Source organism: Mirounga angustirostris, unplaced genomic scaffold (genome assembly GCF_029215605.1).
Source record: "Mirounga angustirostris isolate CCGP_5_RB_7025 unplaced genomic scaffold, mMirAng1.0.hap1 SCAF_9, whole genome shotgun sequence".
Lineage (NCBI taxonomy): Eukaryota > Metazoa > Chordata > Mammalia > Carnivora > Phocidae > Mirounga > Mirounga angustirostris.
The window spans coordinates 30,023,350-30,042,140 of record NW_026991717.1 but is presented as its reverse complement, the minus strand read 5'-3'; the positions used below and the strand labels follow the sequence as shown (position 1 = coordinate 30,042,140).

The window sequence follows — 18,791 nt, the reverse complement described above, 5'->3', positions numbered from 1 at the left end:
TGAATATAAGAATATGAAAATATTATGAAATGTGTTTATCAAATGTGTTCAATTCTCAGAGGAGCTGACACCATTGATTCTGGTGACTCAGAAGCAGTTCAGTTACACACACATCTGTGCTGGAGCATCTGCCTTCGGAAAGGTGAGAAGATTGAGAATGTGGAATCTGATGTTATTACTTGGAAGGCGTTAGCGTTCATTGTGCTGAAAGTGTACAACAGACTCTGTTTAGGTAGCTAATCCTGGCTTTCTGAATTAATATGGTAGTTTTGCTAAAATTTATTCTTTCAAGACTTTGTTAAAATTTCTGTAAAAATGCCATCTCCACATTTTCAAATTTTTTCACAGAGACAACTCTATTCTTTCAAGATTTTGTCATAATTATTAGAATGCCACTTCCAGATTTTCAAATTTTGTCATGGAGAAAACTCTAGGATATTTTTAAAGATTATTTTTCTTTCTTTCTTTTTTTTTTTTTTAAAGATTTTATTTATTTATTTGACAGAGAGAGGCACAGCGGGAGAGGGAACACAAGCAGGGGGAGTGGGAGAGGGAGAAGCAGGCTTCCCACCGAGCAGGGAGCCCGAGGTGGGGCTCGATCCCAGGACCCTGAGATCATGACCCGAGCCAAAGGCAGACGCCTAACGACTGAGCCACCCAGGCGCTCCTAAAGATTATTTTTCTTTAAAAACAATGTTGAATTGTCTGTGCCTGTAAATGTAATTTGTAGTAGTAACCCATCTTAAGCAGTGGTTTATTTGGGTGGCTGATGGATATTTACAAAGGCCAAATTCTATCTCCTTGGGGGATTTGGAAGGGCTGTGTGGTAGTTGGAAACATCCTTAGGGTAAAGAAAGCTGTAATCTGATCATGTGCATTGTGATATGTCTGAAGAAAGAATGTGCTATCAGATGGTTAGTTACCTGCACGAAGTTTTAAAAAAGATGGAGGGAAACTAAGGGGGAGCCTAAGAGAATTTGTCACTGGGTTGTTCTTGCTTTCTCTGTGGCCCTGGGTTTTCTAATTCCCTTTTCTTTTATCCCATTCTTAATAAGCTGCAGTTTTTAGTTTTAAAGATTATAAATTAGGTTGTACACAAATACATTTTTATTATAAAGGATGCATATAGTATAGTAGTATGCAGAGCAAGGTGTCAAAGTCCCCCTTTCTTCCCAACTCCGTCTTCCTGTTTCAGAAGTACAGTGTTAACAGTTGTACATTCTTTTAGTCCCCTTGCTATGGATTTTGAAATTATAATACCTGTATAAATTTTTTTTTTACTCCCAAAATGTAATAATATATTATGAATTGTTTTGTTACTGGTGGTTTTTACTTAAGAGTGTGTCTTGACAAGTATCATATGATCTCACTGATATGAGGAATTCTTAATCTCAGGAAACAAACTGAGGGTTGCTGGAGTGGTGGGGGGTGGGAGGGATGGGGTGGCTGGGTGATAGACATTGGGAGGGTATATGCTACGGTCAGCGCTGTGAATTGTGTAAGACTGGTGAATCACAGACCTCTCCCTCTGAAACAAATAATACCTTATATGTTAAAAAAAAGAAGATAGTAGGAAGGGAAAAATGAAGAGGGGGATATCGGAGGGGGAGACAAACCATGAGAGACTATGGACTCTGAAAAACAAACAGGGTTTTAGAGGGGAGGGGGGTGGGGGGATGGGTTAGCCCAGTGATGGGTATTAAGGAGGGCAGGTATTGAATGGAGTACTGGGTGTTATATGCAAACAATGAATCATGGAACACTACACCAAAAACTAATGATGTAATGTATGGTGACTAACATAACATAATAAAATAAAATTAAAAAAAAAAGAAGAGTGTGTCTTGAAAAATAAGACATGGCTGTCTCATTTTTTTTATGGCTGCCTAATACTCCAAATTTAGCCAAGGATGACCAGTTAGGTTGTTTCTAATTTTTTGCATTTGTAAACCTTGCCATAAGGAAATGTCCCTGTACATACATCCTTGTATACATGTGCTGCTAGAAGTGAAATAGTTGGGTCAAAGACTATGTACTTTTAAAGTTGAGATATATATCGCTAAATTGCTATCTTAAGAGGATGTCTCAGGTTGCATGAGAGGGTGACTTGCCAACACCTGGTATTGTACATTTTAACATTTTTTCCCCCAATCTGATGGGTGAAAAACTGTATCCTTTTAAATGTTGCATTTCTTTTCGGGGCGCCTGGGTGGCTCAGTCGTTAAGCATCTGCTTTCGGCTCAGGTCGTGATCCTAGGGTGCTGGGATCGAGCCTCGCATCAGGCTCCCTGCTCAGAGGGAAACCTGCTTCTTCCTCTCCCACTCCCCCTGCTTGTGTCCCTGCTCTCGCTATCTCTCTCTCTCTCAAATAAATAAATAAATAAAATATTAAAAAAAAATGTTGCATTTCTTTGATCATGAGATCAAATATCTTTTCATACAGTTATTGGTTTTTATTTCTTCTTTGAATTGTCTTGATTTAACTTTTTTCCTTTTACTTTCATAATTCTGTTGTAACTGATTTTAAAGTATAAGTTGAGGAATAAGATATAATCTCTTATATCAAATAATCATGTTGAGTGACAATAACAGTGAGCTTCCAAGACATCGATCTCTTTTTTTGCAAAATGAGTAGTGTTCGTGAATATTTATCTGTGGTGCAGTATTGCTTCTAGACGTGAATCACGGCAAACCATGTAGAGAACTTGCAGAATAACCATGTAAATTGCTGTAGTTTGTTTTTAACCTTTAGAATTATCAGTTTGAACTCATTAAATTTTTTCTTTTAAGGTTAACAATTTCTAGGCAGTAACAATGTAAACACATGAGTTTAATGAACAATTATCCTTTTATTATTAGGTTGTCACATTATAGACTATTATAAATTTTTAGTTTTTTTATAGAATTTAGTAATTGATAAGTAAAGTGGTTCCACAGACCTATATGACCTTGGGCTAGTCATTTTACCTTCCCGAAGTCTGTTTTTCTTATGTGTAAAATGACGCAGTATGACCAAGTGATGTCCAAGGTCTACCAAAGAGAGATGTTAAAAAAAAGGGGATGGGTTTCTTCCCTAACTCTGGAGAAGATTAAGTCAGAGGATTAAAATCCAACTTATGTTATAGATGAGCATTGAACTAAAAGATCTTTGTGGACCATTCTATCTCTGAGAATTTGATTCTGTGTTAGATGATGTAAACAAATTTCATGAGTCTTGAGTTTGTGGTGACAGTTCTCTGAAAAGATTATTAAACCAAGAAAGGGTGTTTGTTGCATCTAATTAGCTAGATTTTAATAGTCTGACCTTGATTGCTGTGTTGTAACATACGAAAGTTGGGGTTTTTTTTTTAATTTTATTCATTCGAGAGAGTGAGAGAGAGAGAGGTTTTTCCCCTGAAACCAATGTGGTCAAGCCTGTTTGGATAGTGTAGAGATAGATCTGTTCACCATCTACCCTCTCAGGACATTTAAGTGAAAGATCAGACCTGGAGAAACATATGCCTTTAAAGCACCATGGTAAAGTTTTTTCAAGGTGTGCTAAAATGAAACATGGAATAATGGAAGTACAAAAGATACTAAGTTTCAAGCAATTTAGAAAGTTAAAAACTATAAAAAGAGACACAGTCTGCATAACATAATGTTTGTAATAGAATTTGCTTAGCCAGGTAACAATATTCCAGTGGTATTTCCTGAATAGTTAAAGAAGGTGATTTCAAAAAAGAGTTACTTAGCGAAGCAGGCTTTAAATACTATCAAATTTGATTTGTTTCGAAAGTAGGTATCTTCTAAACTTACTTACCAAGTTAGAAGTATGTTTAATGGCATTTTAATTGTTTTCCCAAATGCTTTATTTTCTAAGAGATCTTATGTTTTTCTATTTGTGGTTTTATAAACTGTGGTACTTTTCAGTAGTTCTTCCTGTCATGGTTGAAAGAGGACTGCTGTATAATAAAGGTAAAAATAAACTGAAAATTAGAAAATCTTTCCTGTTGTAGATACAACACAAGGAAAATTGACTCAGGCCATCAACACCTGTTAGCATCAGTATATATAGAACCACTTATTAGATATAGGGTAGGACACAAGAGGAATGGAAGACATAAAACCTCTACCCTGGGAGTGCTTAAGTTTAGTTGAGGGTCATTATAAGTATGTATATTCAAGTTATTTTATTTATTTATTTATTTATTTATTTATTTATTTATTTTTAAAGATTTTATTTATTTATTTGAGAGAGAGAGAATGAGAGACGGAGAGCATGAGAGGGAGGAGGGTCAGAGGGAGAAGCAGACTCCCTGCCGAGCAGGGAGCCCAATGGTGGGACTCGATCCCGGGACTCCAGGATCACGACCTGAGCCGAAGGCAGTCGCTTAACCAACTGAGCCACCCAGGCGCCCCTATTCAAGTTATTTTAAAACAAACTACATGTTAGTGCCAATTAAATAATGTAATTGTATATGCATGTAGGAGGATACAGAATAAAGGAGTAATTAGAGGGTAATCTTGGGAGAATTCTTAGAGAACAAAGAGGATTTGGGGATGGAATGGAGGAGAGGAACTTGAATACTGTTATAGTGAGCGTTTGCTAGAGATGGTGTCATGTACCAAGTTCAGGAGATGCCATGGAGTAAGCTCTGTGTAGAAAGCAGTGTAGAATTCAGCTTTCTATTTGTGTGATAAAAGCAACGCGGGATGTCTGGATGGCTCAGTGGGTTAAGCATCTGACTTCGGCTAAGGTCATGATCTCTTGAGTCCTGGAACGGAGCCCCGCCTTGGACTCCCTGCTCAGTGGTGGGTCTGCTCCTCCCTCTCCCTCTGTACCGCACCCCTGCTCGTGGGCACGTGCATGTGTGCTCCCTCTCAAATAAATAAATCTTTAAGTTAAAAAATAAAAGCAACAGTTCACTTTTTTTATTACACTTGATGATGTTATCATCTAAGGAAACCTTTGAGACTAGAAAATAGGGACATTCAGTCTTCACTAACTCTGTTTTAGAGTCCTAGAGTCATAGAATTTTAGGCTAAAACCAGGAATTCTCTTCCTGTCATTTATGAGGTGAAGTAACTGAGACCTGGGGATACTTTCCCAGTGATCTCTGCTAGTGAGGGCAAAGTCAGCACACATATCTATTTCAGAGATGTTATGTGCACATACAAGGAAAAACATTTACATTAATTTTGTTCCTCCTGTACAGATTATATAGGCTGTGCTTCACCTTTCTCATTCTTGTTTGTTTTATGGTTACATAGGATTCCATTATATGGATGAGCTATAATTAATAGACCTATCCCCTGATGATGGATATTTAGGTTAGTTTCGATCTTTTTTAATGCAATACTGAGTTTTTAAAAAGGTGAAAATGTCTGCTTTGAAATTTTTTCTTTCATATACATTAAGTAAATATATACATATATAATCTGTTTTAGTATTTGAGAATTTTACTACTCTTCTAAACATTTTTCTGTTTTACCTAAATTCAGTAATCCATGATGGTCACACTTTGTGAGTGATGTTTATTAAAGCAAATATCATATCTTGTAATTCAACATAATGAGTTAAGATGGTTTATTACTTTAAAACTCATAAAACTCTTGATGTAGTTAGAGTAATGATAGACTCTTACTTAATCTCAAAGACTATCCAAAAAGTTGTGCTGGAAGTTATAGTATGTCTAAAGGTGCATATGAACTATAAAATATTTGAATTAAAATTTCTGCAGAATATGCATTTTGAGAATGTTAGTGTTGATAGTTGATAGCTATCCATAAGTATATATGTGTAATTTACTGCTATTTTTGCTTTTAGAACCTTTTGCCCAGAATAGCAGCCAAACTTGATGTTGCCCCAATATCTGACATCATTGCAATCAAGTCTCCTGACATATTTGTGAGAACTATTTACGCAGGTGAGTACCCAAGGAAAATAATGAATCAACATGTTAACTTTTCATGAATTTTAAAAGCAGAAATTAATTTAAAGTTAGTATTTTAAACAAGTCATACACTTGCTTTAAATGGACCATCTTAAAAGTTTCTGAGAAAAATCTTAATCTTAGATTTGCTTCTAGACCATGACATGACAATCTGTTTGATAGATCCAGAGCACAGTTCTTTCCTGCTTGGTTATTCAGTTTACAGAGCGATGAGATTTTTCCAGTCATCAATAAAAATTAGATTCACTAGTGGCACCTGGAGAGGCAAAACTTTTCCATTAAAAAAAATAGTATTCTTAATCTTCACTGCTTCTACTCCGTTTCCATCTGCATTAAGAAATTCATTTCAGTGTCTCTTTAGTTGATTGATCTTCTGCTAAGCACACTGGTCTCTAGTGCGGCTAGAAAAAGTAGTGAACTCTTTGTTCTTTCTGATTGAAGTTGTGTGTTTTCAATTTAATGGTCAGTTCTCAAATTAGATCTTTCATCTTTAATAGAGTTTGAGGGGAAATATTGGTCAAGTTTAGGTTGCTCTTATGTGATTGCTAACCCATAAGAAATGTCTTAAATTCTTTTAAAGTCTTGGCACATGATACCTCTTGTTCTTTATGCCCTATCATGTTTTCTTTCTTTTTTAAAAAAAGATTTTATTTATTTGAGAGAAAGAGAGAGAGCGCCCATGCGCGCATGAGCGGGGGAGAGAGAGGGGCAGAGGGAGAAGCAGACTCCCCGCTGAGCAGGGAGCCCGATGCCGGGCTCCATCCCAGGACCCTGGGATCATGAGCTGAGCTGAAGGCAGACGCTTAACTGACTGAGTCACCCAGGTGCCCCTGCCCTATCATGTTTTCATTTATTTTCTTCTCTTAGTAAGCCTAGTAGCTGCATTCTTAAGTTGTTGCAGCTCATATTCTTGAGTTACTGTGTTTTTGGAGAAGGAAGCTTTTGTTTATATTCCTTTTAGAAAGAGTACACCTTATTAGTGTGGCTTCCTAGCCTATTCCAATTTCTTGCTTCCAGGCAGGTCAGCACTTGTCCTGCTTTTAAATAAAACATCCAAGGTTATACAAATATCCACTGATAAGTTTCTTAAGTATTATGGTCCTTTTTTCTGTACTTGGTAGAGGTAGAAAACAACTGGTTCATAGTTATTTCTTCCTTCTTTTCATGAAGTAAATTCTGAATCTCAAAGGGTTACTTGCCTTTCATGGGTGTTTTTAAAAAAATAAATTGTGTATTTCAGGAAATGCTTTATGTACAGTGAAGTGTGATGAGAAAGTGAAGGTGTTTTCTGTCCGAGGAACATCTTTTGAAGCTGCAGCAACAAGTGGAGGTAGTGCCAGTTCAGAAAAGGGTGAGTGTTCGTTTGAAGTTTGTTTTGTTTCTTGTTTTTTAGTTCACTGATTATATTAGAATAAGAGATGGCCTCTGGTTAAATTTCTTAAACAGTGTCTGAGAGCTCAGTCTAAATAATATTCCCAAGCTTTCCAAAAAGAAGAAATATTTATAATGTGCCTTTTTCATATCATTTTTGGTATTGGTATAGTTGCTTTCGTAGATCAAAGGGGTGTTGCTTTACTTTTTTCTCACTGTTTCCTATTATAATACTTGGGAGACTCCATATAATAGAAGAATATAATTAATAGTGAATTTATAGAGGATGTTACTCTTTAATATAGATAGATAGATAGATAGATATAGATAGATAGATAGATAGCTTATTTGAACCTCATGGAGGGTTATTCCAGTTTTATAGATAGACTCAGAGAATTACATGACTTCTCAAAGGTCATATAGCTAATGAGGTGAAGGCTGGAATCTAATCCCTTCAATTCTTTCCAAAAATCAGAGAGAATGAAATTAGAAGCACAAAAAATTCACAGTAACTAACAAACTTAAATTTCATGGAATTAATTCTTTATGTGTTTCTTTTAAAAATTACTATTATTGAATTTTAACTCACGGTCATTCTTTTGTTATCTGTATCAACGTACGCAGTATCAAGTCCTTCCCCAGTGGGGATAGCAGAGTGGCTTGACCAGAAATTAACAAAAAGTGATCGACCGGAGCTAACTGGTGCCAAAGTGGTGGTATCTGGTGGTAAGTGGAATATTGTAATTTATTAATTTTAAAAGATGTTGTAAAATTAAAATTGATTTTATTAGTATTTATTTTAGAGCAGCACAGATTTTCTTTTTTCAAATGTAAGAAGTAGATAAGATTGCAAATATTATTCCCATTTTACCAATTAGGAAAATGAAATGAGCCCGATGGTAACACAATTTGGGCTCTCAGTTGCATATTTGTATTGCTGGCACCAGGGGGAGCATGGTACAAATCATCTCCACAGCTGTATGGAATGGAGTTTATGTTTACTTAATTTTTTTTTTTTCCATCTTCTTCAATTAGGTCGGGGTTTGAAGAGTGGAGAGAACTTTAAGTTGTTATATGATTTGGCAGATCAACTACATGCTGCAGGTAAAGATATTTTCTTTAGTAGAAAAATACTCCCTTTTTGTTGGAAATATTTTTTCTTTATTATTTCATTTATATATAAGTCACTCAAGGCTGCAGATTATTTTGCTTTCTCTGGTTTTCAACTTTTCTCTCTGAAATGGTTTTTATTAGTCTCCAAGTAAATGGTATACCATTCAGTGTGGAGAGGGTCCTTATGCTTTTTTATTGTTTATCTGACACTCTTATATTTGTGAAATCTTTGTTATTTTTCCATTTATTTATTTATTTATTTATTTATTTATTTATTTATTTATTTTTAAAAGAATTTATTTATTTGAGAGAGAGAGAGGATGAGAGCAGGTTGAGGAGCAGAGGGAGAAGCAGACTCCCTACTGAGCAAGGAGCCCGATGGGGGGCTCGATCCCGGGACTCCAGGATCTTGACCTGAGTCAAAGGCAGCCACATAACTGATTGAGCCACCCAGGCGCCTCTGTTTTTCCATTAAAAAATTTTTTTAAATGTGCCTACTTCAGATTCAGGAATGCCCTTGTTTTTATTGGTAGTTTAATAACAATCTCTTATAAAAGTAGAAATTAACATTATTTTAAAATTGTAGTTAACCATTTATAGGAAAGATAGAATATATTAAAAATGTACTGATGAGAGTGGAATGGTTTTTGAAATCAGAAAATAAATATTTTAGTTTTTAACTATAGAACTATTGCATGAATATATTCTTTTTACAGTGGGGTGCTGGGTAACTCTGTTGCTCAAGTGTCCAACTTTTGATTTTGGCTCAGGTCACGATCTCAGGATCGTGAGATGGAGCCCCCGCATTGGGCTCTATGCTGGGCATGGAGCCTGCTTAAGATTCTCTCTCTCCCTCACTCTCCCCGTCCTTCCCTGCTTAAGATTCTCTCTCTCTCCCACTCCCTCCCCATCTCTCTCTCTATATATATATAAAAAAAAAAAAAAAGAAGAAGAAAGAAAGTCTCCATTCTTTTCTTTCTTCCCCTTTGTTAAGAGTTTTGTGTATAACTTTCTAGGTTTTTCGTATGCTTTTATATTACCTGATCTATGTACTCATAGAAACAGTAATGGTTTTGTCTGAATAAAGGCATGATATTGACTCTATAATCAGATGGTTTTATTTGAGGGTGTTTATTTCATTCACTTATTCTTTAATTGAACAAATATTTATTGAGTGTCTGCCATATGCCAGGCATTATTTTAGGAACTGGGAAATAGCAGTGAGCAAAATAAGCAGTCTCTCCCCTTGTGGAAGTTATATTTGTATTTGGGTAAGACTAGACTTATATTAGTTTCTGTGGCTATTGTAACAAACTGCTGTAAACTCTGGCTTAAAACAACAGAAAATTATTCTTACAGTTCTAGAGACCAGAAGTATGTTGAAATCATGGTGTTGGCAGGACCACACTCTGGGAGCAAATCTGTTCATTTCCAGCTTTTAGAGGCTGCCCCAACATTCCTGGGCATGTGACTGCATCACTCCAATCTCTGCCTCTGTCTTCAAATCACCTTCTTCTCTGTGTATCTGTATCAAACCTCCCTCTGTATCCCTTTTTTATAAGGATACTTGTGATGACGTTTAAGGGACCACCTAGATAATTCAGGATAAGCACCCTCTTTTAAGATCCTTTATATCATATCTGCTGCCATGTTGGTAATACAGATTCTGGGGATTAGAAAGTGAATATATGGGGCGCCTGGGTGGCTCAGTTGGTTAAGCATCTGCTTTGGCTCAGGTCATGATCCCAGGGTCCTGGGAGACCAGGGAAAGTGCAAAATGGAAATGGAATGGAAAGTGCAAAAAGGGAGGGTAGTAAGAGATAAGACGGAGAGTAATAGACCAGACCATATAGGGCATTATGTGCCTTAGTAAGGAGATTGCTTTTCTCTTGATGAAATAGGAAACCACTGAAAGGTTTGAGTAGAGGAGTCACATGACCTGACACTCTAGCTACAGTTTTGAGTATAGGGGGATAAGTTTTGAGTGTAGGGGGATAAGTGCATTAACAGGGGGATCAGTTAGGAGGTTGTTTTAATCATTCAGGTGAGAGATACTGGTGGTTTGAATCAGGTTAGTAGCAGTAGATGTAGGGAGAAATAGTTTCAGGATATATAGCTGAAAGTAAAGAAACTGGGATTTCTTGATAGATTGGACATATATATTATGAGAGAGAGTTTTTATCTGGCAGTTGGTAGGATGAAATTACCATTAGCTGAGACAGTAAAGACCCCAAGTGGCACAGTTTCCAGGGAGAGATCAGGAATTCCATTTTAGGCATATTAAGTTTTAACAGTAAACATACAAATAGAAATGTCAATTAAACTGTTGGTACAGGAATGTGGAGTTCATTGGAGAAGTTTGGGCTGGAGTATAAATTTGGGAATCAGTTGCATTTTGATGGTATTTGAAGCCATGAAACTAGATGACCTCACCAAGGGAGTGAGTGTAGATAAAAAAGAGGTCGCAGGACTAAGCCCTAGACACTGTAAGATTAAAAGAGGAGAAGGAGAGAAAGAAGACCAAAAGGAGTGTGGTAAGTAAGGCAGGAAAACCAGGACAGAGAGCATGATGTTTTGGGATCCAAGTGAAGTGTTTTAGTCAGGTATTATAGTAGGTCAAGGAAGATGAGGACTGAGAGTGACTAATTGATTTAGCCACTTAGAAGTCATTGGTGACTGAGCATTTTTAGTGGAGTAGTGGGCAAAACCCTGAGTGGAATGGACTTAAAACAGTGATCCTAAATGGTGGTTACATGACTACATTCACTTTATGATAAACCATTGAGCAGTACATTTGTGATTTGCATGTGTTTTGTACGTGTGTTTTGTCTTAATAAAGTTTTTAGAAAAAGATTCGGAGGCCTGGAATTGGAATCAATGAATACAGACAACTCTTTAGAGAGATTTTGCTATATGGGAAAGCAGAGAAATGAACAGTATTTAGGGGAGAATGGGGCCAACAGAGGGGCGTTTTAAAGAGGGGACAAATAATAGCATGCTTCTGTGCTGATGGGAATGCTCCAGTTGAGAGGGAAAAATTAATTATGCTGGAGAGGGAGGGGAGAGTTGCTGGAGTAATGTCCTTAAGTAGGCAAAAAAGAATATGGACACAGCTGTAGGTTGATGGGTGTATGTTAGTTGGAACATGTGGAAATTCGCTTGTGATGATTTCAATTTCTTAAGTGAAATAGGAAGCGAGGTCATCAGCTGAGAGTGAGGATGTTAAAGAGTATTGGACATTTGACAAGAGAAGAAAAGATATGAAATTTTAATTTAGGAAACAGAATTAAGGCCTATTTATTTAAAGTAAAACCTAGTTAACACAGCTCAGTGTTGGTGTTTTTCTCCAGTTATGCTGAACTACAGGGGACAGGTAAGGAAAAGATAGAGAGGTTGTTTAGTCTGTTAACTGGAGATTGAGATTTTTTCTAGTTGAGAGTGATGATGAAGGCAAGGAGATTGAAGTCGTATGCAATGAAGTGATTAGAGTCATTGATCATAGAATTTAAGCTAGGTAAAGAGGAGACAACATGGGGCGCCTGGGTGGCTCAGTTGGTTAAGTGGCTGCCTTCCGCTCAGGTCATGATCCTGGAGTCCCGGGATCGAGTCCCATATCCGGCTCCCTGCTCAGCGGGGGTTCTGCTTCTCCCTCTGACCCTCTTCCCTCTCGTGCTCTGTCTCTCATTCTCTCTCTCAAATAAATAAAATCTTTAAAAAAAAAAAAAAAAGAGGAGACAACATAGTGGGAGAGAGGGTCAGTGAATAGAAATATAGATCCCAGTGAGGTCAGAGGATTGTTGGAGCTGGGTGTGAAGGGAGTCAGCTGGAAAGAGTAGGTCACAGAGAGACATTGGAAATTGAGATTGTCAAGGGATATCGGTAATGGAAAGGTTGGGGATATGACCATGGGTGTGGCTGAGTACATAGATGATTGGAGAAGAGTTTAAGGAACCAAGAGGCCAGGTGTTGAGATCTCTGAGAATTAAGACTAGTGTTGGAGAAAGTGGCAATGGCCCAGAAGCTAAAAATCATTGAGAAATGAAGGGGATTGGACTCATGGTTAATAGCTGACACAGCAATAAATGGGTGACATGATCTGACGACGTGAGATTCAAAGCTGAAGGCTTTTAAGGAGGAAGGAGGGAGAACTTCCAGAAGGTGTCAGTGAAGAGTCCCACCTCCAGGCCCAGTGGTATGAAGATGGTGGCAGACAGAGCAACATCTGGAGGGAACTGCAGGGGAGTCATTGTCGTCAGGGAACATCTAGACAAATGAGAAGATGGGTGTAGATTAGGGAGCATGCAGAGCATTATGGAGATTAGTGTGTGAATTATGAAGGATAACCTTTGAGTCTGGGCCTTGTAGTGACTGAAGTAAATAAAGGGCAGTATGTGACCAATCCTCACTGATTCAGGTAGTGTTGAGACTATGTGCCTTAGGAGGTAGTAGGAATACTGTCTGTGGCTTCCTCTTGTCCTCTCTAGATGAAGATGAAGAGGACCCGAGACTCGTTCTTGACCCCTGCTGAGAGGGGTGACCTTACTCCAAGTACAGGGCTCTTTGTTGACTCCTGCTGAAGGAGGATACAAGGCTACTTCTCATTTTTTTTTAGATAGGTTAAAATTTATCTTGTGTTATGTGTAACTTATCTTTATCTGATCACAAGAAATAATGATATCATAGTACCTTCAAAAGTTGTGAGGTTTTTGCATAAAGGAGGGTTATATAATGGTATCCCAAACAGATGATAATATATGTTTTATGAATGCCTAGAGGCCTTTTTGATAAAGCAAGCAGAGGACTTCAGCCAAATTTAAAATTTAAAATCCTTGGGTATAAATAGAAGGCATTTCTTTAAAAAAAAAAAAAAAATTTATTGTTATGTTAATCAACATACATTACATCATTAGTTTTTGATGTAGTGTTCCATGATTCATTGTTTGTGCATAACACCCAGTGCCCCATGCAGAACGTGCCCTCTTTAAAATAGAAGGCATTTCTTGAAGTTTTGTGTATAAAGTGCACTAGTACTTCATTTTAGAATTCTTGATCAGTGAGAAGGGGATTTTTTTCTAAAACAAGGCCTTTATAAAATAAATTTGTAATTGTACTTATCAGTATCTTTTTATACAGTTATTAGTGAATATCCCAACCAGCTGATGAAGAGCTTAAAAAAAAAATGACAAATATGTTTTCCTCTTTAGTTGGTGCTTCTCGTGCTGCTGTTGATGCTGGCTTTGTTCCCAATGACATGCAAGTTGGACAGACGGGAAAAATCGTAGCACCAGTGAGTATTGCGATAAAATATGCCGTGCAAAATTCTCTGGGGATAAAAAGTTTGTGTGTGTATATATATATTTGTTGAATAACCATCTCAGATACTTTTCAGTGTGTCTAAGCAGTTAGCCATTACAGTGGTGAACATGTCCTCACGAGGTCTGTGGATTTCTTGGTCTCAGTTAAAATGGTTAGCAGTTTTTAATCCAGCATTGTCTTTCAGATTTTTTTTTTTAAAGTTTTTATTTAAATTCCAATGTCTTGGGGTGCCTGGGTGACTCAGTTGGTTAAGTGTCTGACTCTTGATTTCAGCTCAGGTCATGGTCTCAGAGTTGTGAGTTCGAGCCCGATGTTGGGCTCTGTGCTGGGCCTAGAGTCTGCTTGGGATTCTCTCTCTCCCTCTCTCTCTGCCATTCCCCACCCTCTCTCTCCCTCTCTTAAAAAAAAAAAATTCCAATGTCTTCTGGATTTTTTTAAAGCAGTGGAACACTGTCAAATTCACATAAAATCTTTAAAAAAAATTCACATCACAACACCAAATAAAAAATTGGTGAAAATAACATTTTATTAGTAAATGGATTTTATAAGTTCACATTAACATTTATTTACCATAAAGCCTATTATTAATAAAAACTGTATTAATGAACACAGAATCTTGAAATCAGGAGCTATGAATAATAGTTGTCTCATTCTGAACACCTACTTTATCTCTCTTATTTTGTCTAGCTGCATGAAATTCAGAACATTCTCATCCATATAGATAAGTGATACTAGAATATTCTTCAGTTAAACCTATCCAAAACTTAGAAAATAAATACTTTGGTTTCAAAGTTCAGTCACTAACCGTATCTAATGATTATTCATATTACATGAGTAGACATCTTCAGGCTTGAATTTACAAAAGATCAGACCCACAACGTTCCTAATTGATGATAATACTACAAGAAATTCAGAATGCACTGAGGTGGCAGACAAACTTTTATTTAGTTTGACTGAAAGGCAGCACTTGTTAAGTAGAACAGCTGAATGATGGAATGACCAGTGGCATCCTTATCTGTATTGAAAATAAATGTCCACAAACAATGAATCATGGAACACTACATCAAAAACTAATGATGTAATGTATGGTGATTAACATAACAATAAATTTTTTTTAAAAAATGCTGATATAATAAATAAAATCCACATATAATAAAAAAAGAAAATAAATGTCATACAGTCAGCTTTCTTCAACATTGCCATTGTGAATATAGAATTATTTAAATTTTTTTATAAGGAATTTAAATATATTGAACACTTTAAAGACTTTCTTTAACATAAATCATATAATCCCCAGAGATTCTGATTTATTAACTCTGAGTTAGGCCTGGTCATGTATATATGTATGTATTTGTGTGTGTGTGTGCGCACGCACATTTAGGCTTTAAAACTTAAAACAATCTAGGGGTGCCTGGGTGGCTCAGTTGTTTAAACATCTGGTTCTTGGTTTTGGCACAGGTCATGATCTCAGGGTAGTGAGATCGAGCACCTTGTTGGGCTCTGCCCTGAGCATGGAGCCTTCTTAAGATTCTCTCCCTCTCCCTCTGCCCTTCCCGTCTGCTCATGTGTGCATGAGTGCTCTTTCTCTCTCCTAAAAAAACCTTTTTGAAGCAGTCTCAAGTGTACAGAAAACTTGTGAGTACAGACCAAAAACCTTTATTTTTGTGGACTATTTGAAAGTAAGTTGCTGAGATGATACTCCATCATCCCCAGATAAGTTATGTAGAACATTCTCCTATATAACCACCATACAACTTTTAAAATCAGGACATTACAATGGATACATTAATTCCATCTTATCATCAGATCCCATTCAGGTTTTGCCTATTGTCTAGTAATGTCCTTTATAGCAAGAGGCTTTAGCTCAGAATCACATGGTGCATATAGTTGTCATGTATCCTTCCATCTTAAACAGTTCCTGTCTTACCTTGACTTTCATGACCTTGGCACTTCTGAAGATTATAGGATAGCTATTTTGAAGAGTAGAATGTCCCTCAAATTAGGTTTGTCTTGTTTCCTCACAATTCAATTCAGGTTATATATCTTTGACAGGATTATCACAAAAGTGGTATTTCATCCTATCAGGTGGTACACAATTTCATTTTGTCTTATTACTAATGATTTTTACTTTGATCTTTTCATTAAGGTGATAGCTGTGAAATTTCTCTGCTATAAAGTTACCAAGAGTTGAAAGGTGTTCCCTACTGTTCTATTTTCTGAATGATTTGTGTAAGATTGATATATTTGTTTTGTTTTGTGTTTTGTTTTAAATGTGATAGAATTCACCAGTGATGCCATTTTGGCCTGGAATTTTCTTTGGTGGAGTATTTGACAATTAACTCAGGTTCTTTAATGATTTTAGGGCTATTCAAATTTTTGATTTTATTTTGAGTCTGTTCGGCTAAGTGATATATTTCGATGAATTGGTCCAATTTTTCTAAGTCAAATGTATTGGATAAAGGTGTTTATAATACTGCCCTATTTTCATTGTCTATAAGATCTGGAGTGAAAGCTCCTCTTTAATTTCTGCAATTGGTAATTTGTGTCTTCTCTTTTTTGTTCACTTTCTCTTCATCAGTCTAGTGAAGAGTTTATAAAAATTTTTTAAAAATCTCAGTGATCCAACTTTTTTAGAATGACAGACTTATTGAGATATAATTCATGTACCATACAATTCATCCAATTAAATGTTTAATTCAGTGGCTTTTAGTATATTCACAGTTATACAACCATCACCTCAGTTAGTTTTAGAACATTTTCATTGCCCCCAGAAGACACATACCTGTTTTTTTCCCCAACTCCTCCAGGCCAAGGCAATTAACATTCTACTTTCTGTCTATATAGATTTGCCTGTTCTGGACATTTCATATTAATATTTCATAATAATTGATTATATAATAGGTGGTCTTTTGTGTTTTTTTTTTTCATTTAGCATAATGTTTTCAAGGTTTATCCATGTCATACTATTACTTTTTATTGCTAATAGTATTCCATTATGTGGGTATACCACATTTTATTTATCCATTCATAATTTGATGGACATTGGGGTTGTTTTCACTTTTTGGCTATTACGAATGATGCAGATATGAACATTCATTTACAAGTTTTTGTGTGGACATATATTTTAATTTTTCTTGTATATATGCCTAGGAGTGGATTTGCTAGATCATATGGTAACTCTGTGTTTAACCTTTTGAGGATCTGCCAAATTGTTTTCCATAGCAGCTACACCAACAGTGAGCCAAATTTTAGCTTTGTTTAATTGTTTTCATTGTTTCTCTAATTACTTCAGGTTTACCTTGCTCATAAGGCAGAACTTATTAATTTTGTATTGTTTATTTTTAAAAAAATTTTTGAAGTTTACTTATTTAAGTAATCTCTGCACCCAACGTGGGGCTTAAACTCATGACCCCGATATTATGCTGAGCGAAATAAGTCAAACAGAGAAAGACATGTATCATATGACCTCACTGATATGAGGAATTCTTAATCTCAGGAAACAAACTGAGGGTTGCTGGAGTGGGGGGTGGGGTGGGAGGGATGGGTGACTGGGTGATAGACACTGGGGAGGCTATGTGCTCTGGTAAGCACTGTGAATTGTGCAAGACTGTTGAATCTCAGATCTGTACCTCTGAAACAAATAATGCAATATATGTTAAGGAAAAAAAAAAAAGAAGAAGATAGCAGGAGGGGAAGAATGAAGGGGGCGAAAATCGGAGGGGTAGACGAACCATGAGAGACGATGGACTCTGAAAAACAAACTGAGGGTTCTAGAGGGGAGGGGAGTGGGAGGATGGGTTAGCCTGGTGATGGGTATTGAGGAGGGCACATTCTGCATGGAGCACTGGGTGTTATGCACAAACAATGAATCATGGAACACTACATCTAAAACTAATGATGTAATGTATGGGGATTAACATAACAATAAAAAAATTTAAACAAAAAAACTCATGACCCCGAGATCAAGAGTTGCATGCTCTTCCACCTGAGCCAGCCAAGCTGTATTATTTATTTTTAAATGTAAATATTAAAGGTATAAATTTCTGTCTAAGCACTGCTTTAGCTGCATCACACAAATTTTGATATATTGTATTTTTATCATTTAAAAATACTTCCTAATTTATAAAATTAGAAATGTTTAATTTCTAAATATTTGTGTTTTTTTTTTCCTAGAGAGCTTTCTATTACTGATTTCTAATTTAATTTTGGGGAATATCTCTGTAATATTTCAATCTTAAAATTTTTTGAGACTCATGGCATGGTAAATGCCCTATCTTGATGAACTTGAAAAGAATGTATTGTGCCATTAGACACTGCAGGAAAAAACATTAGTGAACTTGAAGATATGGTAGCAAAACTCCAAAATGACACACAGAGAGAAAATAAGAAAAAAAACAGAAAAAAAAAATGGACAGAGCATTGATGAGCTGTGGGACAACTTTAGCAGGCCTAATATATGTACAGTTGGAATAGCTAAACTTTTTGGAGAAATAATGACCAGAAAATTTTTACATTTGATGAAACCTATAAACATATAGATCTCAGAAGCTCATAAGCCCCAAGAACAGTAAATGTGACAGAAACTACAAGGCACATCATAAAGTGTTTAAAGAATGATAAAAAGACATTCTTAAAAGCAGTCAGAAAAATAGGAGTTAAATGCTCCAGTCAAAAAGCAGAGACTGACAGAATGTATAAAAAGCAAGACCTCATCTATGTGCCACCTGTAAGAAATGCATTTTAAATATAAAAAAGATATACACTGAAAGGGAAGGGAAAGAAAAAGATACACCAGGGTGCCTGGGTGGCTCAGTCGGTTAAGCGTCCAACTCTTGATTTCAGCTCAGGTCATGATTTCAGGGTTGTGAGATCAAGCCCTGTGTCTGGGCTCTGGGCTGCATGCTCATCAGGGAGTCTGCTTGAAATTCTTTCCCTCTCCCTCTGCCCCTCCCTGTGTGCACCTGCTTTCTCTGTCTCTCTCAAATAAATAAATAAATCTTTATCACTGACCTTTACCTCTGAAACCAATAATGCATTATATGTTAATTAATTGAATTT

At 36.4% G+C, this 18,791-nt stretch overlaps 1 protein-coding gene across 4 annotated transcripts in view; it reads left to right on the top strand.

Annotated features, from left to right (window-relative positions):
• ETFA (electron transfer flavoprotein subunit alpha) overlaps positions 1–18,791 on the top strand; it is an 87,525-nt gene that overhangs the window by 27,176 nt on the left and 41,558 nt on the right. For all 4 annotated transcript variants that reach the window (XR_010404930.1, XM_045899611.2, XM_064570075.1 and 1 more), the window contains exons 4-9: positions 60–142; positions 5,807–5,906; positions 7,174–7,284; positions 7,929–8,030; positions 8,340–8,408; positions 13,622–13,704. Coding sequence is in view for 3 of the 4 variants with exons in the window: in XM_045899611.2 (XP_045755567.1) it covers positions 60–142; positions 5,807–5,906; positions 7,174–7,284; positions 7,929–8,030; positions 8,340–8,408; positions 13,622–13,704 (548 nt within the window). In the remaining variant the exon portion in view is untranslated. The remainder of the gene's footprint in view (positions 1–59; positions 143–5,806; positions 5,907–7,173; positions 7,285–7,928; positions 8,031–8,339; positions 8,409–13,621; positions 13,705–18,791) is intronic.